The sequence below is a fragment of the Somniosus microcephalus genome, unplaced genomic scaffold, assembly GCF_052327205.1.
Source record: "Somniosus microcephalus isolate GS21.2 unplaced genomic scaffold, FLI_Smic_1.0 unresolved_chr7, whole genome shotgun sequence".
Classification (NCBI taxonomy): Eukaryota; Metazoa; Chordata; class Chondrichthyes; order Squaliformes; family Somniosidae; genus Somniosus; species Somniosus microcephalus.
Genome location: NW_028225185.1, coordinates 4,990,143 through 5,015,418, shown reverse-complemented (window position 1 = coordinate 5,015,418; position 25,276 = coordinate 4,990,143). Strand labels below are relative to the sequence as shown.

The window sequence follows — 25,276 nt, the reverse complement described above, 5'->3', positions numbered from 1 at the left end:
CTCTTCAAAATAGTGGCCATTCAGCCCCTCGAGCCTGTTACACAGGAACAGGAGGAGGCCATTCAGCCCCTCGAGCCTGTTACACAGGAACAGGAGGAGGCCCATTCAGCCCCTCGAGCCTGTTACACAGGAACAGGAGGAGGCCCATTCAGCCCCTCGAGCCTGTTACACAGGAACAGGAGGAGGCCATTCAGTCCCTCGAGCCTGTTACACAGGAACAGGAGGAGGCCATTCAGCCCCTCGAGCCTGTTACATTAGGAACAGGAGGAGGCCCATTCAGCCCCTCGAGCCTGTTACATTAGGAACAGGAGGAGGCCCATTCAGCCCCCTCGAGCCTGTTACACAGGAACAGGAGGAGGCCCATTCAGCCGCTCGAGTCTGTTCACAGGAACAGGAGGAGGCCCATTCAGCCACTCGAGCCTGTTACACAGGAACAGGAGGAGGCCTGTTCAGCCCCTCGAGCCTGTTACACAGGAACAGGAGGAGGCCCATTCAGCCCCTCGAGCCTGTTACACAGGAACAGGAGGACGCCCATTCAGCCCCCTCGAGCCTGTTACACAGGAACAGGAGGAGGCCGTTCAGCCCCTCGAGCCTGTTACACAGGAACAGGAGGAGTCCACTCAGCTCCTCGAGCTTGTTACACAGGAACAGGAGGAGGCCATTCAGCCCCTCGAGCCTGTTACACAGGAACAGGAGGAGGCCCATTCAGCCCCTCGAGCCTGTTACACAGGAACAGGAGGAGGCCCATTCACCCCCTCGAGCATGTTACACAGGAACAGGAGGACGCCCATTCAGCCCCCTCGAGCCTGTTACACAGGAACAGGAGGAGGCCGTTCAGCCCCTCGAGCCTGTTACACAGGAACAGGAGGAGGCCGTTCAGCCCCTCGAGCCTGTTACACAGGGACAGGAGGAGGCCGTTCAGCCCCTCAAGCCTGTTGCACAGGAACAGGAGGAGGCCCATTCAGCCCCTCGAGCCTGTTACACAGGAACAGGAGGAGGCCCATTCAGCCCCTCGAGCCTGTTACATTAGGAACAGGAGGAGCCCATTCAGCCCCTCGAGCCTGTTACACAGGAACAGGAGGAGGCCATTTAGCCCTTAGAGCCTGTCACACAGGAACAGGAGGAGGCCGTTCAGCCCTTTGAGCCTGTCACACAGGGACAGGAGGAGGCCATTCAGCCCTTACAGCCTGTCACACAGGAACAGGAGGCGGCCGTTCAGCCCCTCGAGCCTGTCACACAGGGACAGGAGGAGGCCATTCAGCCCTTAGAGCCTGTCACACAGGAACAGGAGGAGGCCGTTCAGCCCCTCAAGCCTGTCACACAGGGACAGGAGGAGGCCATTCAGCCCTAAGAGCATTTCCCACCAAGGGGTCACAGGGAGCCCACAGACCATACCTTTGACAACCTTGGCCGGAAGTTATCTTATCCTGTGGTTAATTGCAGGGAAATTCCTCCCCAACTCCACGAGGCTCCCATAACCTGCAAAGGTCCCCTGCAGCTCAGCAACTGAGCCACAATCAGGCACAGCAGGGGTTAGCTGCAGAGCGGAGCTCCCTTGACACTGCCCCTCACCAACAGAGCTCAGAGGCGCCACCCTACTGGACCAGTGCGACATTGCACCCTACCTGCGGGAACGAAGGAGTGATCAAACTGAGCTGCCTTTTCCGCTCCTCGATCTGTTTTGTCGCTGCTTCCATCATCTGTTTGATCTGTAAGTGAAAAGGAAAAGGAAATTAAGAGCATGGAGTGGACGATACTCGAGGCACGAGAGTTTCACTACGGAACACTCCCAGGGCAGGTACAGCACGGGTTAGATACAGAGTAAAGCTCCCTCTACACTGTCCCCATCAAACACTCCCAGGGCAGGTACAGCACAGGTTAGGTACAGAGTAAAGCTCCCTCTACACTGTCCCCATCAAACACTCCCAGGGCAGGTACAGCACGGGTTAGGTACAGAGTAAAGCTCCCTCTACACTGTCCCGTCAAACACTCCCAGGGCAGGTACAGCACGGGTTAGATGCAGAGTAAAGCTCCCTCTCACTGTCCCATCAAACACTCCCAGGGCAGGTACAGCACGGGTTAGGTACAGAGTAAAGCTCCCTCTACACTGTCCCGTCAAACACTCCCAGGGCAGGTACAGCACGGGTTAGATACAGAGTAAAGCTCCCTCTACAGTGTCCCATCAAACACTCCCAGGGCAGGTACAGCACGGGTTAGATACAGAGTAAAGCTCCCTCTACACTGTCCCATCAAACACTCCCAGGGCAGGTACAGAGTAAAGCTCCCTCTACACTGTCCCATCAAACACTCCCAGGGCAGGTACAGCACGGGTTAGATACAGAGTAAAGCTCCCTCTACACTGTCCCATCAAACACTCCCAGGGCAGGTACAGCAAAGGTTAGATACAGAGTAAAGCTCCCTCTACACTGTCCCCATCAAACACTCCCAGGGCAGGAACAGCACGGGTTAGATACAGAGTAAAGCTCCCTCTACACTGTCCCATCAAACACTCCCAGGGCAGGTACAGCACGGGTTGGATACAGAGTAAAGCTCCCTCTACACTGTCCCATCAAACACTCCCAGGGCAGGTACAGCACGGGTTAGATACAGAGTAAAGCCCCTTCTACACTGTCCCATCAAACACTCCCAGGGCAGGTACAGCACGGGTTAGATACAGAGTAAAGCTCCCTCGACACTGTCCCATCAAACACTCCCAGGGCAGGTACAGCACGGGTTAGATACAGAGTAAAGCTCCCTCTACACTGTCCCATCAAACACTCCCAGGGCAGTTACAGCATGGGTTAGATACAGAGTAAAGCTCCCTCTACACTGTCCCGTCAAACACTCCCAGGGCAGGTACAGCACGGGTTAGATACAGAGTAAAGCTCCCTCTACACTGTCCCATCAAACACTCCCAGGGCAGGTACAGCATGGGGTTAGATACAGAGTAAAGCTTCCTCTACACTGTCCCGTCAAACACTCCCAGGGCAGGTACAGCATGGGTTAGATACAGAGTAAAGCTCCCTCTACACTGTCCCATCAAACACTCCCAGGGCAGGTACAGCAAAGGTTAGATACAGCGATACGGGTTAATAATCCTGCTTTTATCGGGAGATGTTGCTGCAGTTTTGGTCACGAGTTCTGTTTTGCTGTAGTTCGTCGAGACTCTTTGTTAAGTGGACTCTGTAGGCTGTTTGCTGTAGTGCGCTCTTTAAACAGACTCCGCTTGCTGAGTAAATAGACTTGGCGGTAAAATGGACTGTTTGCCACGAGTCATGCCGTACAGCCCGCCCCGCCGCCAACTCCTTGGCTGACACAGTGGTGTCAACAGACTCCCTGGAGAAAACACCGACGGACCTGAATCTTGGTGAGCATCCCAGGGCTCTCCGTGGGCGGCCCAGGGATGATTTCATTCTCCTCCACCTCTTCAAACCTCGGGATCCGTTTCCTCTTGGACGACAATTCCCGAGTGACTTCCGAGTCTTCGCCGAAGACTTCCTGCCAACAACAAAGGAAAAGGATGAGACGCCGGTCCAGGGCATTGAGGCTCTGCAGGCGACAACGACTTGCATTTATATAGCGCCTTTAACGTAGTAAAACGTCCCAAGGCTCTTCGTAGGAGCGTAAATTTGACCCCGAGCCACATCAGGAGGTATTAGGACAGGTGACCACAAGCTGTGTCAAAGAGGTCGGTTTTAAGGAGCGTCTTAAAGGAGGAGAGAGAGGCGGAGAGGTTTAGGGAGGGAATTCCAGATCTTGGGGCCCAGGCGGCTGAAGGCACGGCTGCCAATGGTGGAGCGATGGAAATCGGGGGATGCGCAAGAGGCCAGAATTGGAGGAGCACAGAGATCCCGGGGGGTTGTGGGGCTGGAGAGGGTTAGAGAGATAGGGAGGGGTGTAGGGGCTGGAGGAGGTTACAGAAATAGGGAGGGGTGTAGGGGCTGGAGGAGGTTACAGAGATGGGGAGGGGTGTAGGGCTGGAGGAGGTTACAGAGATAGGGAGCGGTGTAGGGGCTGGAGGAGGTTACAGAGATAGGGAGGGGTGTAGGGGCTGGAGGAGGTTACAGAGATGGGGAGGGGTGCAGGGCTGGAGGAGGTTACAGAGATAGGGAGGCGTGTAGGGGCTGGAGGGGGTTACAGAGATAGGGAGGGGTGTAGGGCTGGAGGAGGTTACAGAGATAGGGAGGGGTGTTGGGGCTGGAGGAGGTTACAGAGATAGGGAGGGGTGTAGGGCTGGAGGGGGTTACAGAGATAGGGAGGGGTGTAGGGCTGGAGGAGGTTACAGAGATAGGGAGGGGTGTAGGGCTGGAGGAGGTTACAGAGATAGGGAGGGGTGTAGGGGCTGGAGGGGGTTACAGAGATGGGGAGGGGTGTAGGGCTGGAGGAGGTTACAGAGATAGGGAGGGGTGTAGGGGCTGGATGGGGTTACAGAGATAGGGAGGGGTGTAGGGCTGATGGGGGTTACAGAGATAGGGAGGGGTGTAGGGGCTGGAGGGGGTTACAGAGATAGGGAGGGGTGTAGGGCTGGAGGAGGATACAGAGATGGGGAGGGGTGTAGGGCTGGAGGAGGTTACAGAGATAGGGAGCGGTGTAGGGGCTGGAGGAGGTTACAGAGATAGGGAGGGGTGTAGGGGCTGGAGGAGGTTACAGAGATGGGGAGGGGTGTAGGGCTGGAGGAGGTTACAGAGATAGGGAGGCGTGTAGGGGCTGGAGGAGGTTACAGAGATGGGGAGGGGTGTAGGGCTGGAGGAGGTTACAGAGATAGGGAGGGGTGTAGGGGCTGGAGGAGGTTACAGAGATAGGGAGGGGTGTAGGGCTGGAGGGGGTTACAGAGATAGGGAGGGGTGTAGGGCTGGAGGAGGTTACAGAGATAGGGAGGGGTGTAGGGCTGGAGGAGGTTACAGAGATAGGGAGGGGTGTAGGGCTGGAGGAGGTTACAGAGATAGGGAGGGGTGTAGGGGCTGGAGGGGGTTACAGAGATAGGGAGGGGTGTAGGGGCTGGAGGGGGTTACAGAGATGGGGAGGGGTGTAGGGCTGGAGGAGGTTACAGAGATAGGGAGGGGTGTAGGGGCTGGAGGGGGTTACAGAGATAGGGAGGGGTGTAGGGCTGATGGGGGTTACAGAGATGGGGAGGGGTGTAGGGCTGGAGGAGGTTACAGAGATGGGGAGGGGTGTAGGGGCTGCAGGGGGTTACAGAGATAGGGAGGGGTGTAGGGGCTGGAGGAGGTTACAGAGATAAGGAGGGGTGTAGGGGCTGGAGGAGGTTACAGAGATAGGGAGGGTTGTAGGACTGGAGGAGGTTACAGAGATAGGGAGGGGTGTAGGGCTGGAGGGGGTTACAGAGATAGGGAGGGGTGTAGGGGCTGGAGGGGGTTACAGAGATAGGGAGGGGTGTAGGGCTGGAGGGGGTTACAGAGATAGGGAGGGGTGTAGGGCTGGAGGGGGTTACAGAGATAGGGAGGGGTGTAGGGCTGGAGGAGGTTACAGAGATAGGGTGGGGTGTAGGGCTGGAGGAGATTACAGAGATGGGGGGGTGTAGGGGCTGGAGGGGGTTACAGAGATAGGGAGGGGTGTAGGGGCTGAAGGAGGTTACAGAGATGGGGAGGGGTGTAGGGCGGGAGGAGGTTACAGAGATGGGGAGGGGTGTAGGGGCTGGAGGAGGTTACAGAGATAGGGAGGGGTGTAGGGGCTGACAGAGATAGGGAGGGGTGTAGGGCTGGAGGAGGTTACAGAGATAGGGAGGGGGTGTAGGGCAGGAGGAGGTTACAGAGATGGGGAGGAGTGTAGGGGCTGGAGGAGGTTACAGAGATAAGGAGGGGTGTAGGGGCTGGAGGGGGTTACAGAGATAGGGAGGGGTGTAGGGGCTGGAGGGGGTTACAGAGATAGGGAGGGGTGAGGCCATGGAGGGATTTGAACACAAGGATGAACATGTTTTAAATCGAGGTGTTGGTGGCATCGAGAGAAATGTCAATTCATGGAGGCAAAGCTCACCACAATGCCCAACAAGGTTGAAATCTCCTCTACCATCTAAAGCAAGATGGAGCAGTTTATGAATCATGAGGGGTTTTGACAGAGTAAATAAGGAGAAACTGTTTCCAGTGGCGGGAGGGTCGGTGACCAGAGGACACAGATTTAAGATAATCGGCAAAAGAACCAGAGGGGAGATGAGAAGAATGTTTTTTAAACGCAGCGAGTTGTTGTGATCTGGAACGCGCTGCCTGAAAGGGCGGTGGAAGCAGATTCAATAGTAACTTTCAAAAGGGAATTGGATAAATACATGAAAAAGAAAAATTTGCAGGGCTGTGGGGAAAGAGCAGGGGGGAGTGGGACTAATTGGAGAGCTCTTTCAAAGAGCCAGCACAGGAACGATGGGCTGAATGGCCTCCTCCTGTGCTATATGGTTCTGTGAAAAGAGGTTTCACTCCCAGTGAGGGCGTCGCACTCTGGTGCTCACGCAGAGAGAGGAATAATGCGCCCACGCCCCCCGCCCGCCCGGTGGCGTGATCGGCGCCTCGACCGAGTGAGGCAGCGCGGAGAGGTGGGGTTACCGGAAGGCGATGGGAGGGGGCGGGCGCGAGGCACACAGAAAGGGCAACGCCAATCCCTCGCGTCAAACGCACCTTCAGCTCTCTCTTCCGGTGCTTCTCGCTGCTGGACTTGGAGTGCCGGGTGTTGCGGCCTTCTTCCACCGCCTCGAACAGCTTGTCCACAAACCGCACCGTCGAGTCGTCCAGGAACGGTTTCAAGTGCTCTGCACCGGGGGAGAGAGAGAGAGCGGGGCAGAGGTTAGCCTTGCACAGTGTCGGTTTCTCTTCGCATCCCCCCCCGACCCCCTGCGCCTTGTCCTGCTGCTTCATTGCTGGCCGGTGAGTGAGAGCGGGCTATTCTCCCAAGAGTGGCATCACAGTCAAGCCCAATCGCGCTCCCTCCACCCCCATCAACAACAGTTGGGGAGTGGCATCACAGTCAAGCCCAATCGCGCTCCCTCCACCCCCATCAACAGCACTTGGGATCCAGTACATGATCATTTGAGACCGTGGCGAGTGGGGAGTGTAGCGTGCGCGGGAGGGGCAGGTGACTTCGGACCTGTGGTCCCCAACGCTCCCCACCACGGGCGGTTCCTGGCCTCGTGTCTGGGTCGGTTGTGGAATCATTGATAGAGATTGATTGCCGCGCGCGGTTAGTGAACAACTCCACGATCGCTGGATCATGGATTCTGGTAGAAGGCGAACTGTCGTATGAGGAGGGATTGGGTCGACTAGGCCTGTATTCACTAGAGTTTAGGAAAATGAAAGGGGATCTCATTGAAACGTATAAAATTCTGACAGGGCTAGACAGACTGGATGCAGGGGGGATGTTTCCCCTTAAAGCAATTATTCCTTTATTCTTGTGTTCTACACCACTATTAATAAAACACAAAATGCTGCTGGCTTTTTTTATGAAATAATAGCTTCATCTACCTGCACTATCAGGAAATTATATAGTTGAGCTCCCATGTCTTTCTGTTTAACTTCTGGTCAGAAAGAAATACAGCTCAATCTGCTTCAACAGGTTTATTACCTGCTTCGTCATTTGTGATTACAATTGTTCGGAGAAGAGCAAACAGATAAATCAGTACGAGAGAGAAAAGGTTTGTGTTAAGAGACAGGGTCCCGAATCTTCTCATCTTTCAGGTGCTGATTTGCCTCTGCAGCAGTCGGCGCAGAATTCATGGATTTTTAGATTTTAACCTTTATTAAAAACTGGGCGGGCTGTTTGGGGGGGGGGTGGCGGGGGGAGCAGTGAAAAATCATTCAAGCTGGAGATGATTCACTCGTATGGAAACGAACTGTCCTTGGGAACAACGGCCCGAGAGGCCCACTCCCAAGTCTTGATCGACAAGGCTGACGACTCAGTGTTCTAGTCAAGATGAACTCGTTAATCGGCAGGAAGGTCAAAAAGAGATCAAAAACCATCCAAGAGATCGAAAACCATTCCCCCAGGCCATGTGTCCATTAATACCATAGACTGCGGTCTGAGTATTTGAGGAAGGATGTTCTTGCCATGGAGGGAGTGCAGCGAAGATTCACCAGACTGATACCTGGGATGGCAGGAATGACGTATGAGGAGAGATTGGGTCGATTGGGTTTGTACTCGCTGGAGTTTAGAAGAATGAGAGGGGATCTCATTGAAACTTATAAAATTCTAACAGGACTAGACAGACTAGATGTAGGAAGGATGTTCCCGATGGTCAGGGGAGTCCAGAACCAGGGGTCACAGTCTAAGGATAAGGGGTAAGGGGGTAAGCCATTTACATAGAAACATAGAAGATAGGAGCAGGAGTAGGCCATTCGGCCCTTCGAGCCTGCTCCGCCATTCAATGAGATCATGGCTGATCATCCAAACCCTAGCACCCGGTCCCTACACCGACAGCCATCCCACCCAAGCCCTATCCCCGTAACCCCACGTATTTAATCCCCCCTAACACTAAGGGCCAATTTTTATCATGGCCAATCAACCTAACCCGCACATCTTTGGACTGTGGGAGGAAACCGGAGCACCCGGAGGAAACCCACGCAAACACGGGGAGAATGTGCAAACTCCACACAGACAGTCACCCGAGGCCGGATTTGAACCCGGGTCCCTGGCGCTGTGAGGCAACAGTGCTAACCAAAGATTTAGGACAGAGATGAGGAGGAATTTCTTCACCCAGAGAGTGGTGAACCTGTGGAATTCTCTACCACAGAAGGCAGTGGAGGCCAGTTCATTAAATATATTCAAGAAGGAGTTAGATATATTTCTTAAGGCTAAAGGGATCAAGGGATATGGGGAGAAAGCAGGGACAGGGTACTGAATTTGGATGATCAGCCATGATCTCATTGAATGGCGGAGCAGGCTCGAGGGGCCGAATGGCCGACTCCTGCTCCTATCTTCTATGTTTCTATGTGTATTGGAGGGGTATAAAAGAGAGCAGTTTGGATAGCTCTCTCTCTCTCTCCTGCCCGCCACACAACGGAACATCAAGCGGAGCAGAGCCTTGCTCTTCCAACTGAGACGGACTTCGACTGAGACTGGGACTCGCATGCCGCAAGGCCGGTACGGAACCGGGTAGCCGAGACGTACAGGAGAAAGCTGTAAGCAAGATTAAAAAGGGGCAATCTAGGTGAGCATTGCCAAGCTTACACACCCACAAGATCACTTAGCTGCATGAGGGGGGTGCCTGTATGTTCCTACCAAACCAGAGGGGGTTTAGCGTGGGAAGGGCCCTCTGATAGTTTAGTTCACGGGAGGGCGTTTTTTAGGCCGTGGTAAGTCAGCACGGCAGGGGCTTGTACTGTTTTAAACTGTACTGTTGTGTTCACACCGCTCGTACTGTATGCGAGTGGAATGGTTTTTGTTAACCTTAATAAACACTGTACGGGTGAGCCCGAAAACGCTGTCCGTGTTAAAATCTGTCCTCAGTAATCCCTGTCGTCCAGAACTTGTAGTAAGGGGGTTTGCGTGCTCGCTACGGGCAGGGTGAAACCACTTACAATAATTGGCGATTGCGGCAGGGGCCACAAGAAATTGGTCACCGCAGAAACCGGTTAGACCTCTTGTGAGTTTCCAGTACTTTCTGATTCTATTTCTCTTGTGACACTTCCTTGTTGTTAACAGCACTGGGATAGGGGAAAACAGCAGGAACATGCAGAGGAGCGATATTCATTTACAGTGACATTCATAGAATCTTACAGCACAGACGGAGGCCATTCAAACCATCGTGCCTGTTATCCAATTAGTGCCACTCCGCTGCTCTTTCTCCATAGCCCTGCAATTCTCACCCATGTTCCAGTTTAAAACTTCGATGTATAAATATGATGAATCTTTGCACAGGGGGAGGAGGAAATAAACCCAGCATCACACATTTAAACAAATTAACTATCTCATAGAAACATAGAAGATAGGAGCAGGAGTCGGCCATTCGGCCCCTCGAGCCCGCTCCGCCATTCAACGAGATCACGGCTGATCATCCAAACTCAATACCCTGTTCCTGCCTTCTCCCCATATCCCTTGATCCCTTTAGCCTTAACAAATATATCTAACTCCTTCTTGAATATATTTAATGAATTGGCCTCTACTGCCTTCTGTGGTAGAGAATTCCACAGGTTCACCACTCTCTGGGTGAAGAAATTCCTCATCTCTGTCCTAAATGGCTTACCCCTTATCCTTAGACTGTGACCCCTGGTTCTGGACTCCCCGACCATCGGGAACATCCTTCCTGCATCTAGTCTGTCCAGTCCTGTCAGAATTTTATAAGTTTCAATGAGATCCCCTCTCATTCTTCTAAACTCCAGCGAGTATAAGCCCAATCGACCCAATCTCTCCTCGTACGTCATTCCTGCCATCCCAGGTATCAGCCTGGTGAATCTTCGCTGCACACCCTCCATGGCAAGAACATCCTTCCTCAGATAAGGCGACCAAAACTGCACACAATACTCAAGGTGTGGTCTCACCAAGACCCTGTACAACTGCAGCAAGACATCCTTGTTCCTGTACTCAAACCCTCTCGCTACGAAGGCCAACATACCATTTGCCGCCTTAACCGCCTGCTGCACCTGCATGCTTACCTTCAGCGACTGGTGCACAAGGACACCCAGGTCTCGTTGCACTTCCCCTTTTCCCAATCTATTGCCGTTCAAATAATAATCTGTCTTCCTGTTTTTGACACCAAAGTGGATAACCTCACATTTATCCACATTATACTGCATCTGCCATGCTTCTGCCCAATCACCCAACCTGTCCAAATCATCCTGGAGTTTCTCGGCATCCTCCTCACAGCACACACACCCACCCAGCTTTGTGTCGTCTGCAAACTTGGAGATATTACATCCAGTTCCCTTGTCTAGATCATTAATATATATTGTGAATAGCTGGGGTCCAAGGTCCGATCCCTGCGGCACCCCAATAAGTCACTGCCTGCCACTCGGAAAAAGACCTGTTTATCCAACTCTTTGCTTTCTGTCTGCTAACCAGTTCTCTATCCAAGTCAGTACCTTGCCCCCAATCCCATGTGCCTTAACTTTACACGCTAATCTCTTATGCGGGACCTTTTGAAAGTCCAAATACACCACATCCACTGGTTCTCCCTTATCTATTTTACCAGTTACATCTCACTCTGTATCACCACAAATCACATAGAAACATAGAAGATAGGAGCAGGAGTAGGCCATTCGGCCCTTCGAGCCTGCTCCGCCATTCAACGAGATCATGGCTGATCATCCAAACCCTAACACCCGGTCCCTACACCGACAGCCATCCCACCCAAGCCCTATCCCCGTAACCCCGCGTATTTAATCCCCCTTAACACTAAGGGTCAATTTTTTTTTATCACGGCCAATCAACCTAACCTGCACATCTTTGGACTGTGGGAGGAAACCAGAGCACCCGGAGGAAACCCACGCAAACACAGGAAGAATGTGCAAACTCCACACAGACAGTCACCCGAGGCCGGATTTGAACCCGGGTCCCTGGCGCTGTGAGGCAACAGTGCTAACCACTGTGCCACCGTGCTGCCTTACATGCCCCTGGTATTAAAACCTTTATGAAAATTCAGTGACAAACTTGGGAAGAGGATAAAATAACAAAAATAAAAATCCAAAAGCGGGTTGGGCAAAAATTAAAACACAGCAAGAAGCGAGGAGGAGAAAATCCACTCACCCAGAGCCTCAGACTCGAGGTCTTGTTGGACCTACTGTTTGAAATCATAAAGGGGACGCACGCTTTGGAGGAGGTCGAGGGAGAATCCATCCCACTCGGAGTTTGGGAATTTATTTCACAGTGAAAAGGGGGAGGAGAGAGAGAATGGGAGAAAATGCTGCTTTCTGTTTAAAAAGGCACGCACGTCTTAAAACATGCAACACAGGTGGGAGGGGAAAATAAATCTGCAGATGGAGAATAAATCAAACGGATCAATAAAATCAGCGGAAGGGGAATTCAAATAAATCAAAAGGGGAAATAGAAACATAGAAGATAGGAGCAGGAGTAGGCCATTCGGCCCCTCGAGCCTGCTCCGCCATTCAATGAGATCATGGCTGATCATCCAAATTCAGTACCCGGTCCCCGCTTTCTCCCCATATCCCTTGATCCCTTTAGCCTTAAGAAATATACCCAACTCTTTCTTGAATATATTTAATGAATTGGCCTCCACCGCCCTCTGTGGCAGAGAATTCCACAGGTTCACCACTCTCTGGGTGAAGAAATTCCTCCTCATCTCTGTCCTAAATGGCTTACCCCTTATCCTTAGACTGTGACCCCTGGTTCTGGACTCCCCCGCCATCGGGAACATCCTTCCTGCATCTAGTCCTGTTAGAATTTTATAATTTTCAATGAGATCCCCTCTCATTCTTCTAAACTCCAGCGAGTATAAGCCCAGTCGACCCAATCTCTCCTCATACGTCATTCCTGCCATCCCAGGTATCAGTCTGGTGAATCTTCGCTGCACTCCCTCCATGGCAAGAACATCCTTCCTCAGATAAGGCGACCAAAACTGCACACAATACTCAAGGTGTGGTCTCACCAAGGCCCTGCACAACTGCAGCAAGACATCCTTGTTCCTGTACTCGAATCCTCTCGCTATGAAGGCCAACATACCATTTACCAACGAATCATAAACTCTGTTAAAAAGCCCCGGTTTGAAGTGCTGAATGAGAGGAGAGGAGTTGAAGCCAAGATGCCGGTCACCGGCCCGGACCCGCTCTCCCCTACCCGTTACTTTCATTATATTTACGATTAATATTCTTATTATGATCACGGATTCGACCAGAATGGTAGAAGGCGAACTGGATGGGCCTGTGTCTTTTACACAGAGTTTACAGCACAAGAAACAGGCCATTCAGCCCCTGCCGGTGTTGCTGCTCCACACGAGCCTCCTCCCAGGTCTCTTCATCTCCCCCCTCCCTGCCCCACCAAAGATCAACACGTCCTTCTTGTGTCCAGCAGTTCCTATTAACCGAAGCATGTTCTTGCCATAGAAGGAGTGCAGCGAAGATTCACCAGACTGATACCTGGGATGGCAGGAATGACGTACGAGGAGAGATTGGGTCGATTGGGCTTGTACTCGCTGGAGTTTAGAAGAATGAGAGGGGATCTCATCGAAACGTATAACATTCTAACAGGACTAGACAGACTAGATGCAGGAAGGATGTTCCCGATGGCGGGGGAGTCCAGAACCAGGGGTCACAGTCTAAGGATAAGGGGTAAGCCATTTAGGACAGAGATGAGGAGGAATTTCTTCACCCAGAGAGTGGTGAACCTGTGGAATTCTCTACCACAGAAGGCAGTAGAGGCCAATTCATTAAATATATTCAAGAAAGAGTTGGATATATTTCTTAAGGCTAAAGGGATCAAGGGATATGGGGAGAAGGCAGGGACAGGGTACTGAATTTGGATGATCAGCCACGTTGGAATAAACGGGTCGTTTTCCGAGTGGCAGGCAGTGACTAGTGGGGTACCGCAAGGATCGGTCCTAGGACCCCAGCTGTTCACAATATATATTAATGATCTGGACGAGGGAATTGGATGTAATATCTCCAAATTTGCAGATGACACAAAGCTGGGTGGGAGTGTGTGCTGTGAGGAGGATGTCGTGAAACTCCAGTACGATTTGGACAGGTTGGGTGATTGGGCAGAAACATGGCAAATGCACTATAATGTGGATAAATGTGAGGTTATCCACTTTGGTGGCAAAAACAGGAAGGCAGATTATTATTTGAATGGCAATAGATTGGGAGAAGGGGAAGTGCAAAGAGACCTGGGTGTTCTTGTGCACCAGTTGCTGAAGGTAAGCATGCAGGTGCAGCAGGCGGTTAAGAAGGTAAATGGTATGTTGGTCTTCGTAGCGAGAGGGTTTGAGTACAGGAACAAGGATGTCTTGCTACAGTTGTACAGAGCCTTGGTGAGACCGCACCTTGAGTATTGTGTGCAGTTTTGGTCGCCTTACCTGAGGAAGGACGTTCTTGCCATGGAAGGAGTGCAGCGAAGATTCACCAGGCTGATACCTGGGATGGCAGGAATGACGTATGAGGAGAGATTGTGTCGATTGGGCTTATACTCACTGGAGTTTAGAAGATTGAGAGGGGATCTCATCGAAACCTATAAAATTCTGTCAGGCCTGGACAGACTAGATGCAGGAAGGATGTTTCTGATGGCCGGGGAGTCCAGAACCAGGGGTCATAGTCTGAGGATAAGGGGTAAGCCATTTAGGAGAGAGATGAGGAGGAATTTCTTCACCCAGAGAGTGGTGAACCTGTGGAATTCTCTGCCACAGACGGCGGTGGAGGCCAATTCATTAAATATGTTCAAGAAAGAGTTGGATATATTTCTTGAGGCTAAAGGGATCAAGGGATATGGGGAGAAGGCAGAGACAGGGTACTGAATTTGGATGATCAGCCATGATCTCATTGAATGGCGGAGCAGGCTCAAGGGGCCGAATGACCTACTCCTATCTTCTATGTTTCTATGTCACGCACACACTAGAGTGTGTGTCATTGGATCTTCCCCCCCCCCTCCCTAGCCATAGGGTACTGAGGCACAGCCCAGACCCAGGATGGAGCCTGCGACCGTATCGGATGATACCCCACAGGCTGCCCGGCACGGGGGGTCCGCGGGCGACTCCTGTACTTGAGCCCAGCGCCGAGCCCCGGGTCCACGGCCAGCTTACCCACGGTCTTCTTCTTGTCCATCCCCTTGCCCACGCAGTTGAGAGCGGCCGTCACCACGGTCTGCTCCGAGAAGCCCAGGACCCGCTTCACAGTCTTCTCCACCCATGGCTTCAGCTCGTCGAGATCGCGCTTGGACAGCGACAGCGACATCTCTGCGGGGAAAACGGAGCGAGCGTCAGGACAGGGGGTGACGTAAGAAAACTACAAGGCACTTGGTCTAAGCGTTAAATAAAGCTTTAATCAACTATTTTACAACATGGATGTCTAGTTGTGTCCTTCACTAGTTCCTGTTAAGAATGTCCTGTGCAAGCTGGGCCCGTGCCCGAGTATTTATACTCTCCCTGGTCAGCGCCACCCGCAGGCCGCTCAGTATTATTTTATAAGTCTTTCTTTCATGAATGACTGAGTCACATCAGGGGCACAAACTCAATCATCGCAGCAACCTGCACCTCCGTGAAGGGCAATTAGTGGCACTCTCGCGCCTTGGAGTCAGAAGGTCGAGGGTTCGAGTCCCACTCCAGAGACTTCTGCACAAAAATCTAGGCTGACACTCCAGGGCAGTACTGAGGGAGCGCCGCACTGTCGGAGGGGCAGTACTGAGGGAGCGCCGCACTGTCGGAGGGGCAGTACTGAGGGAGCGCCGCACTGTCGGAGGGGCGGTACTGAGGGAGTGCCGCACTGTCGGAGGGGCGGTACTGAGGGAGCGCCGCACTGTCGGAGGGGCAGTACTGAGGGAGCGCCGCACTGTCGGAGGGGCGGTACTGAGGGAGCGCCGCACTGTCGGAGGGGCGGTACTGAGGAGCGCCGCACTGTCGGAGGGGCAGTACTGAGGGAGCGCCGCACTGTCGGAGGGGCGGTACTGAGGGAGCGCCGCACTGTCGGAGGGGCAGTACTGAGGGAGCGCCGCACTGTCGGAGGGGCGGTACTGAGGGAGCGCCGCACTGTCGGAGGGGCAGTCCTGAGGGAGCGCCGCACTGTCGGAGGGGCGGTACTGAGGGAGCGCCGCACTGTCGGAGGGGCAGTACTGAGGGAGCACCGCACTGTCAGAGGGGCGGTACTGAGGGAGCGCCGCACTGTCGGAGGGCAGTGCTGAGGGAGCGCCGCACTGTCGGAGGGGCGGTACTGAGGGAGCGCCGCACTGTCGGAGGGGCGGTACTGAGGGAGCGCCGCACTGTCGGAGGGGCGGTACTGAGGGAGCGCCGCACTGTCGGAGGGGCAGTACTGAGGGAGCGCCGCACTGTCGGAGGGGCGGTACTGAGGGAGCGCCGCACTGTCGGAGGGGTGGTACTGAGGGAGCGCCGCACTGTCGGAGGGGCAGTACTGAGGGAGCGCCGCACTGTCGGAGGGGCAGTACTGAGGGAGCGCCGCACTGTCGGAGGGGCAGTACTGAGGGAGCGCCGCACTGTCGGAGGGGCGGTACTGAGGGAGCGCCGCACTGTCGGAGGGGCAGTCCTGAGGGAGCGCCGCACTGTCGGAGGGGCAGTCCTGAGGGAGCGCCGCACTGTCGGAGGGGCGGTACTGAGGGAGCGCCGCACTGTCGGAGGGGCGGTACTGAGGGAGCGCCGCACTGTCAGAGGGGCGGTACTGAGGGAGCGCCGCACTGTCGGAAGGGCAGTACTGAGGGAGCGCCGCACTGTCGGAGGGGCAGTACTGAGGGAGCGCCGCACTGTCGGAGGGGCGGTACTGAGGGAGCGCCGCACTGTCGGAGGGGCAGTACTGAGGGAGCGCCGCACTCTCGGAGGGGCAGTACTGAGGGAGCGCCGCACTGTCGGAGGGGCAGTCCTGAGGGAGCGCCGCACTGTCGGAGGGGCAGTCCTGAGGGAGCGCCGCACTGTCGGAGGGGCGGTACTGAGGGAGCGCCGCACTGTCGGAGGGGCGGTACTGAGGGAGCGCCGCACTGTCAGAGGGGCGGTACTGAGGGAGCGCCGCACTGTCGGAAGGGCAGTACTGAGGGAGCGCCGCACTGTCGGAGGGGCAGTACTGAGGGAGCGCCGCACTGTCGGAGGGGCGGTACTGAGGGAGCGCCGCACTGTCGGAGGGGCAGTACTGAGGGAGCGCCGCACTCTCGGAGGGGCAGTACTGAGGGAGCGCCGCACTGTCGGAGGGGCAGTCCTGAGGAGCGCCGCACTGTCGGAGGGGCGGTACTGAGGGAGCGCCGCACTGTCGGAGGGGCAGTACTGAGGGAGCGCCGCACTGTCGGAGGGGCGGTACTGAGGGAGCGCCGCACTGTCGGAGGGGCAGTACTGAGGGAGCGCCGCACTGTCGGAGGGGCGGTACTGAGGGAGCGCCGCACTGTCAGAGAGCAGTACTGAGGGAGCGCAGTACTGATGGAGCGCCGCACTGTCGAAGGGACAGTACTGAGGGAGCGCCGCACTGTCGAAGGGACAGTACTGAGGGAGCGCCGCACTGTCGGAGGGGTAGTACTGCGGGAGCGCCGCACTGTCGGAGGGGCGGTCTTTTGGATGAGACATTAAACCCAGGCCCCGTCTGCTCTCTCAGATGGACATAAAAGATCCCACGGCCACTATTGGAAGAAGAGCCGGGGGGAGTTCTCCCCGGTGTCCTGGGACCAATATTTATCCCTCAACCAACATCACTAAAACAGATGATCCGGTCATTATCACATTGCTGTTTGTGGGAGCTTGCTGTGCGCTAATTGTCTGCCGCGTTTCCCACATTACAACGGTGACCACACTTCAAAAAGTACTTCATTGGCTGTCGGGCTTTGTGGGATAGAGCAGGGGGGCGAGTGGGATTAACTGGAGAGCTCTACCAACGAGACAGCACAGGCACGACGGGCTGAATAGCCTCCTTCTGTGCTGTATCATTCTCGGATTCTTTATCAACGGAATTGCTTGATTTTTTGGGGAGTGAGACGGTGTTATGGGAAGGAGGTGGGTGCTGACTCTCTCTACTCCTTCGAGGGGGAGCCAGAGCGGTTCCTGACTGGGGGTAGAGGTTGTGTCGTAGGGAAGGCGAGCGTCTTTACAGATCACACTTGGTGAGATCGCCTGGAGTGCTTTGGGGAGGAATTTGACAAGAGTTCTTGTTCCCTTACTGGCCCTGGCTTTATTTGCCTCTCCCAGGACAGGATAATCAGATACGGACTCGAGTGGAGGTGGGCCGACTCAGAGAGGAGGTGGTGGGGCGGAGGGGGTCCATGGTGATGTTGGTCAGGGGAAGAATATTGACCAACTCCCAGCCCGCCCTTCAACATCTTTTAGATCGTTTACATCTTCCTGAGCTGACAGATTCATCATTCCTCTAAAGGCTGACGATGATTTCAGGCTGGGAAGACAGACTCGCCTTTCACCACCTCAGGACGTCCCAAAGCGCTTCACAGCCAATGAAGGAGTTCTTTTGAAGTGTGGTCACTGTTGTAATGTAGGAAAGTCACGATCTTCTGGTTCAGAGCTCCCAGGTCGGGTGTAGCACAGGACTGACGCACGTTAAAGCTGCCTCCGCACTGCTTATACATCGAGTACCCACTCCAGTACACCAGAACCATCGGTCCCCACAACAGGCACCCCTAATTGTCGGGGCTTGCCAGTTAGAGGCGGTTCGATGCCCCGGACTACCCTTCAGTAGGAAGTGGGCCGAGACCGACAAACTCATATCCAAGCGGGACAGAAGCTTCATCCCGTCAGTCTCCGCCGGATCGAACCTCAACCCCCGCCCCCCCAAAACAACAGGTAAAGGTGCTTCACGCATACACCCCCACCCCCTACTCCCCCTTCCAATTCACTCTCCCTCGGGCACTGACTCGCTCGGGATCCTGCGGGCCGCCTGTTCCCCACGCTGGGACAGGCAGCCAATGCCGGCATGTTGTTCGACTGTGGGGGGCGGCGCAGCCCAGGTTCCCAGCACCTCCGGGGCGGGGGGATGAGGAGCAGGGACCCCCTGGCGGGCTGATTTAAATCCCCTGTACCCCCCTTCCACCCTGACCCCCGGGGGAAGAGAGACTGCAAACCCCGAGTTTCACCCTTCCAGTGTAAGGGGGAGTGAAGGCCAGGATTCAGAGCTTGCCTCAACACCAGGGAGCAGGGCACAATCCCAGCCCCCAGGATCAGCCGCTAACCCCTGGGCCCCGGGATCAGCACCTAACCCCCAGTATCCCAGGCCCCAGTCCCCGGGATCAGCCCCCAGCCCCAGGGATCAGCTCCAGCCCCCAACACTCAGCCCCCAGCCCCCACTCTCAGCCCCCCAGTCCCCAACACTCAGTCCCCACACCCCGCTCTCAGCCCCCGGCTCCAATGATCAGCCCTCGCTCTCAGCCCCCGACCCCCACTCTCAGCCCCCAGGATCAGACCCCAGTCCCCACTCTCAGCCCCCAGACCCAATGATCAGCCCCCGCTCTCAGACCCCAGACCCAATGATCAGCCCCCGCTCTCAGCCCCCAGACCCAATGATCAGCCCCCGCTCTCAGCCCCCAGACCCAGGGATCAGCCCCCAGCTTCCACTCTCACTCTCAGCCCCCAGCCACAATGGTCAGTCTCCAGTCCCAGTCCCCACTGCCAGCCCCCGGCCCCAGTGATCATTCCCGGGCCCTCAGCCCCAGTCCCCGGCTCCCAGCCCTCAGCCCCACTCCCAGCCCCCAGGCCCAGTGATCATTCCCGGGCCCTCAGCCCCAGTCCCCGGCTCCCAGCCCTCAGCCCCACTCCCAGCCCCAGTGATCAGTGATCATTCCCGGGCCCTCAGCCCCAGTCCACGGCTCCCAGCCCTCAGCCCCACTCCCAGCCCCAGTGATCAGTCCCCGGCCCCCAGACCCCGTGATCAGTCCCGGGCCCCCAGCCCCACTCCCAGCCCCAGTGATCACTCCCCGGGCCCTCAGCCCCACTCCCAGCCCCCGGCCCCAGTGATCAGTCCCTGGGCCCCCAGCCCCTGTGATCAGTCCCCGGGCCCCCAGCCCCACTCCCAGCCCCCGGCCCCAGTGATCAGTCCCGGGCCCCCAGCCCCCGGCCCCAGTGATCACTCCCCGGGCCCTCAGCCCCACTCCCAGCCCCCGGCCCCAGTGATCACTCCCCGGCCCCCAGCCCCCGGCCCCAGTGATCACTCCCCGGCCCCCAGCCCCCGGCCCCTGTGATCAGTCCCCGGGCCCCCAGCCCCACTCCCAGCCCCCGGCCCCAGTGATCAGTCCCGGGCCCCCAGCCCCACTCCCAGCCCCCGGCCCCAGTGATCAGTCCCGGGCCCCCAGCCCCACTCCCAGCCCCCGGCCCCAGTGATCAGTCCCCGGGCCCTCAGCCCCACTCCCAGCCCCAGTGATCAGTCCCCGGGCCCTCAACCCCACTCCCAGCCCCAGTGATCAGTCCCCGGGCCCCCAGCCCCCGGCCCCAGTGATCAGTCCCCGGGCCCTCAGCCCCACTCCCAGCCCCAGTGATCAGTCCCCGGGCCCCCAGCCCCACTCCCAGCCCCCGGCCCCAGTGATCAGTCCCCGGGCCCTCAACCCCACTCCCAGCCCCAGTGATCAGTCCCCGGGCCCTCAGCCCCACTCCCAGCCCCCGGCCCCAGTGATCAGTCCCCGGGCCCCCAGCCCCACTCCCAGCCCCCGGCCCCAGTGATCAGTCCCGGACCCTCAGCCCCACTCCCAGCCCCAGTGATCAGTCCCAGGCCCCCAGCCCCACTCCCAGCCCCCGTGATCAGTCCCAGGCCCCCAGCCCCACTCCCAGCCCCAGTGATCAGTCCCAGGCCCCCAGCCCCACTCCCAGCCCCAGTGATCAGTCCCAGGCCCCCAGCCCCACTCCCAGCCCCGGTGATCAGTCCCAGGCCCCCAGCCCCCGTGATCAGTCCCGGACCCTCAGCCCCACTCCCAGCCCCCGGCCCCAGTGATCAGTCCCAGGCCCCCAGCCCCACTCCCAGCCCCAGTGATCAGTCCCAGGCCCCCAGCCCCACTCCCAGCCCCGGTGATCAGTCCCAGGCCCCCAGCCCCACTCCCAGGCCCCGGCCCCAGTGATCAGTCCCAGACCCTCAGCCCCACTCCCAGCCCCCAGCCCCGGTGATCAGTCCCGGACCCTCAGCCCCACTCCCAGCCCCCAGCCCCGGTGATCAGTCCCGGACCCTCAGCCCCACTCCCAGCCCCCAGCCCCGGTGATCAGTCCCGGACCCTCAGCCCCACTCCCAGCCCCCGGCCCCAGTGATCAGTCCCCGGGCCCCCAGCCCCTGTGATCAGTCCCCGGGCCCCCAGCCCCACTCCCAGCCCCCGGCCCCAGTGATCAGTCCCCGGGCCCCCAGCCCCCGGCCCCTGTGATCAGTCCCCGGGCCCCCAGCCCCACTCCCAGCCCCCGGCCCCAGTGATCAGTCCCCGGCCCCCAGACCCCGTGATCAGTCCCGGGCCCCCAGCCCCACTCCCAGCCCCCGGCCCCAGTGATCACTCCCCGGGCCCTCAGCCCCACTCCCAGCCCCCGGCCCCAGTGATCAGTCCCCGGGCCCCCAGCCCCTGTGATCAGTCCCCGGGCCCCCAGCCCCACTCCCAGCCCCCGGCCCCAGTTATCAGTCCCCGGCCCCCGGCCCCAGTGATCAGTCCCCGGCCCCCAGCCCCACTCCCAGCCCCTGGCCCCAGTGATCAGTCCCGGACCCTCAGCCCCACTCCCAGCCCCCGGCCCCAGTGATCAGTCCCAGGCCCCCAGCCCCACTCCCAGCCCCCGGCCCCAGTGATCAGTCCCAGGCCCCCAGCCCCACTCCCAGCCCCCGGCCCCAGTGATCAGTCCCGGACCCTCAGCCCCACTCCCAGCCGCAGTGATCAGTCCCGGACCCTCAGCCCCACTCCCAGCCCCCGGCCCCAGTGATCAGTCCCAGGCCCCCAGCCCCACTCCCAGCCCCCGGCCCCAGTGATCAGTCCCGGACCCTCAGCCCCCACTCTCAGCCCCAGTCCCCGGCTCCCAGCCCCCAGTACCAGTGATCAGCCCCCCGGGCCCAGTCCCCACTCTCACTCTCAGCCCCCGGCCTCAGTGATCAGTCCCCGGGCTCCCAGCCCCCGGCCCCAGTGATCAGTCCCGGGTCCCCAGCCCCAGTGATCAGTCCCGGGCCCCCAGCCCCAGTGATCAGTCCCGGGCCCCCAGCCCCAGTGATCAGTCCCGGGCCCCCAGCCCCACTCCCAGCCCCCGGCCCCAGTGATCAGTCCCGGGCCCCCAGCCCCACTCCCAGCCCCCGGCCCCAGTGATCAGTCCCGGGCCCCCAGCCCCACTCCCAGCCCCAGTGATCAGTCCCCGGGCCCCCAGCCCCACTCCCAGCCCCCGGCCCCAGTGATCAGTCCCGGGACCCCAGCCCCACTCCCAGCCTCAGTGATCAGTCCCGGGCTCCCAGCCCCCGGCCTCAGTGATCAGTCCCGGGCCCCCAGCCCCACTCCCAGTCCCGGGCCCCCAGCCCCACTCCCAGCCCCCGGCCTCAGTGATCAGTCCCGGGCCCCCAGCCCCACTCCCAGCCCCCGGCCTCAGTGATCAGTCCCCGGGCCCCCAGCCCCACTCCCAGCCCCCGGCCCCAGTGATCAGTCCCCGGGCCCCCAGCCCCACTCCCAGCCCCCGGCCTCAGTGATCAGTCCCGGGCCCCCAGCCCCACTCCCAGCCCCAGTGATCAGTCCCGGGCCCCCAGCCCCACTCCCAGCCCCCGGCCTCAGTGATCAGTCCCGGGCCCCCAGCCCCACTGCCGGGCCCCCAGCCTCAGTGATCAGTCCCGGGCCCTTAGCCCCACTCCCAGCCCCCGGCCTCAGTGATCAGTCCCGGGCCCCCAGCCCAGCCCCACTGCCGGGCCCCCTGCCCCAGGCCCTCAGCCCCACTCCCATCCCCAGCCCCCGGGCCCAGTCTAGGGCCTCGGCCTCACTCACCCGCTCCACCAGCACCGCCGGGACCGGAAGTCGGTGTCACCTTCTAACCCCGCCGCCACATCCAGTGTCCCCGCCTAACCCGTCCCCCAGAACCGGAAGTCGGTGTTCCACCAAAACCCTCCCCCACTACCAGACAACCGGAAGTCGGTGTTCCATCAAAACACTCCCCCCGCAACCAGATAACCGGAAGTCGCTGTTCCACCAAAACCCTCCCCCGCCCCTCGACAACCGGAAGTCGCTGACCCGGCCGGAGGGTTCCGGCAGGTTCCAGAACAAAGAAAGATCCGGAAGGTTCCAGAAAAAAAACCAGAACAACAACAACAACAACAAGGAAAGGCTGATTGTGGAACCTTCTCCGCCGAGAGCCGGTTGGCGGATGACTTTCCGAGAGAGAGAGAGAGAGAGTGAATGTTCTGGAAAATCCCCCCCGGAATTTTCCGGCGGGTTCCGGAAAAAAAAAATCCCCGGAGCAGGAGGCGGCCATTCGGCCCCTCGAGCCTGCTCCGCCATTCAATGAGATCATGGCTGATCATCCAAATTCAGTACCCAGTCCCTGCTTTCTCCCCATATCCCTTGATCCCTTTAGCCTTAAGAAATATATCCAACTCCTTCTTGAATATATTTAATGAATTGGCCTCAACTGCCTTCTGTGGTAGAGAATTCCACAGGTTCACCACTCTCTGGGTGAAGAAATTCCTCCTCATCTCTGTCCTAAATGGCTTACCCCTTATCCTTAGACTGTGACCCCTGGTTCTGGACTCCCCGCCATCGGGAACATCCTTCCTGCATCTAGTCTGTCCAGTCCTGTTAGAATTTTATAAGTTTCAATGAGATCCACTCTCATTCTTCTAAACTCCAGCGAGTATAAGCCAATCGACCCAATCTCTCCTCATACGTCATTCCTGCCATCCCAGGTATCAGTCTGGTGAATCTTCGCTGCACTCCCTCCATGGCAAGAACATCCTTCCTCAGATAAGGCGACCAAAACTGCACATAATACTCAAGGTGTGGTCTCACCAAGGCCCTGTACAACTGCAACAAGACATCCTTGTTCCTGTACTCGAACCCTCTCGCTACGAAGGCCAACATACCATTTGCCTTCTTAACCGCCTGCTGCACCTGCATGTTTACCTTCAGCGACTGGTGCACAAGGACACCCAGGTCTCGTTGCACTTCCCCTTCTCCCAATCTATTGCCATTCAGATAATAATCTGCCTTCCTGTTTTTGCCACCAAAGTGGATAACCTCGCATTTATCCACATTATACTGCATCTGCTATGCTTCTGCCCAATCACCCAACCTGTCCAAATCATACTGGAGTTTCTCGGCATCCTCCTCACAGCGCACGCGCCCACCCAGCTTTGCGTCGTCTGCAAACTTGGAGATATTACATCTAGTTCCCTCGTCTAGATCATTAATATATATTGTGAATAGCTGGGGTCCTAGCACCGATCCCTGCGGTACCCCACTAGTCACTGCCTGCCACTCGGAAAAAGACCCGTTTATTCCAACTCTTTGCTTCCTGTCTGCCAACCAGTTCTCTATCCAAGTCAGTACCTTGCCCCCAATCCCATGTGCCTTAACTTTACACGCTAATCGAAAGCCCTTGCCCTATCTGCTGAGCTAGCATGCTTACGCCTTTTATAAAGTCATTATTTCTTTTATAATTCGTGATTTCTTTTGCTTCATGATTTCTTACAGGCAGGAATGTTACCTGCCACTTACCAGCCCAAGCCTGAATGTCGTCCAAGTCTTGCTGCAAGCGGGCATGGACTGCTTCATTATCTGAGGAGTTGTGAATGGCGCTGAACACTGTAATCATCATCGAACATCCCCATTTCTGACCTTATGATGAAGGGAAGGTCATTGATGAAGCAGCTGAAGATGGTTGGGCCTAGGACACTGCCCTGAGGAACTCCTGCAGCGATGTCCTGGGGCTGAGATGATTGACCTTCAACCACCACAACCATCTTCCTTTGTGCTAGGTATGACTCCAGCCAGTGGAGCGTTTTCCCCCCTGATTCCCATTGACTTCAGTTTTACTAGGGCTCCTTGATGCCAGACTCGGTCAAATGCTGCCTTGATGTCAAGGGCAGTCACTCTCGCCTCACCTCTGGAATTCAGCTCCTTTGTCCATGTTTGGACCAAGGCTGTAATGAGGTCGGGAGCTGAGTGGTCTTGGCAGAACCCAAACTGGGCATCAGTGAGCAGGTTATTGGTGAGTAAGTGCCACTTGATAGCACTGTCGATGACACCTTCCATCACTTTGCTGATGATTGAGAGTAGACTGATGGGGCGGTAATTGGCCGGATTGGATTTGTCCTGCTTTTTGTGGACAGGACATACCTGGGCAGTTTTCCACATTGTCGGATAGATGCCAGTGTTGTAGCTGTACTGAAACAGCTTGGCTAGCGGCGCGGCTAGTTCTGGAGCACAAGTCTTCAGCATGATAGCCGGGATGTTGTCGGGGCCCATAGCCTTTGCTGTATCCAGTGCACTCAGCCGTTTCTTGATATCACGTGGAGTGAATCGAATTGGCTGAAGACTGGCTTCTGTGATGTTGGGGACCTCGGGAGGAGGCCGAAATGCACTTCTGGCTGAAGATGGTTGCAAACGCTTCAGCCTTGTCTTTTGCTTCAATGAGATCACCTCTGACTCTTCCAAACTCGGCCCAATCTACTCAATCTCTCCTCACAGAACAGTCCTCTCATCCCAGGAATCAATCTGGTGAACCTTCGTTGCACCGCCTCCAAGGCAAGTATGTCCTTCCTCAGATAAGGAT

At 57.0% G+C, this 25,276-nt stretch overlaps 1 protein-coding gene across 1 annotated transcript in view; it reads right to left on the bottom strand.

The window, feature by feature from the left end:
- prpf3 (PRP3 pre-mRNA processing factor 3 homolog (yeast)) overlaps positions 1-22,579 on the bottom strand; it is a 50,553-nt gene extending 27,974 nt beyond the window's left edge. The window contains exons 1-5 of the mRNA XM_085978523.1: positions 22,495-22,579; positions 14,678-14,830; positions 6,621-6,751; positions 3,358-3,498; positions 1,626-1,709 (exon numbers count right to left, since the gene is read on the bottom strand). Of these exons, the coding sequence (XP_085834649.1) occupies positions 1,626-1,709; positions 3,358-3,498; positions 6,621-6,751; positions 14,678-14,828 (507 nt within the window). The 5' untranslated portion in view covers positions 14,829-14,830; positions 22,495-22,579. The remainder of the gene's footprint in view (positions 1-1,625; positions 1,710-3,357; positions 3,499-6,620; positions 6,752-14,677; positions 14,831-22,494) is intronic.
- Positions 22,580-25,276: the final 2,697 nt, after the last annotated feature.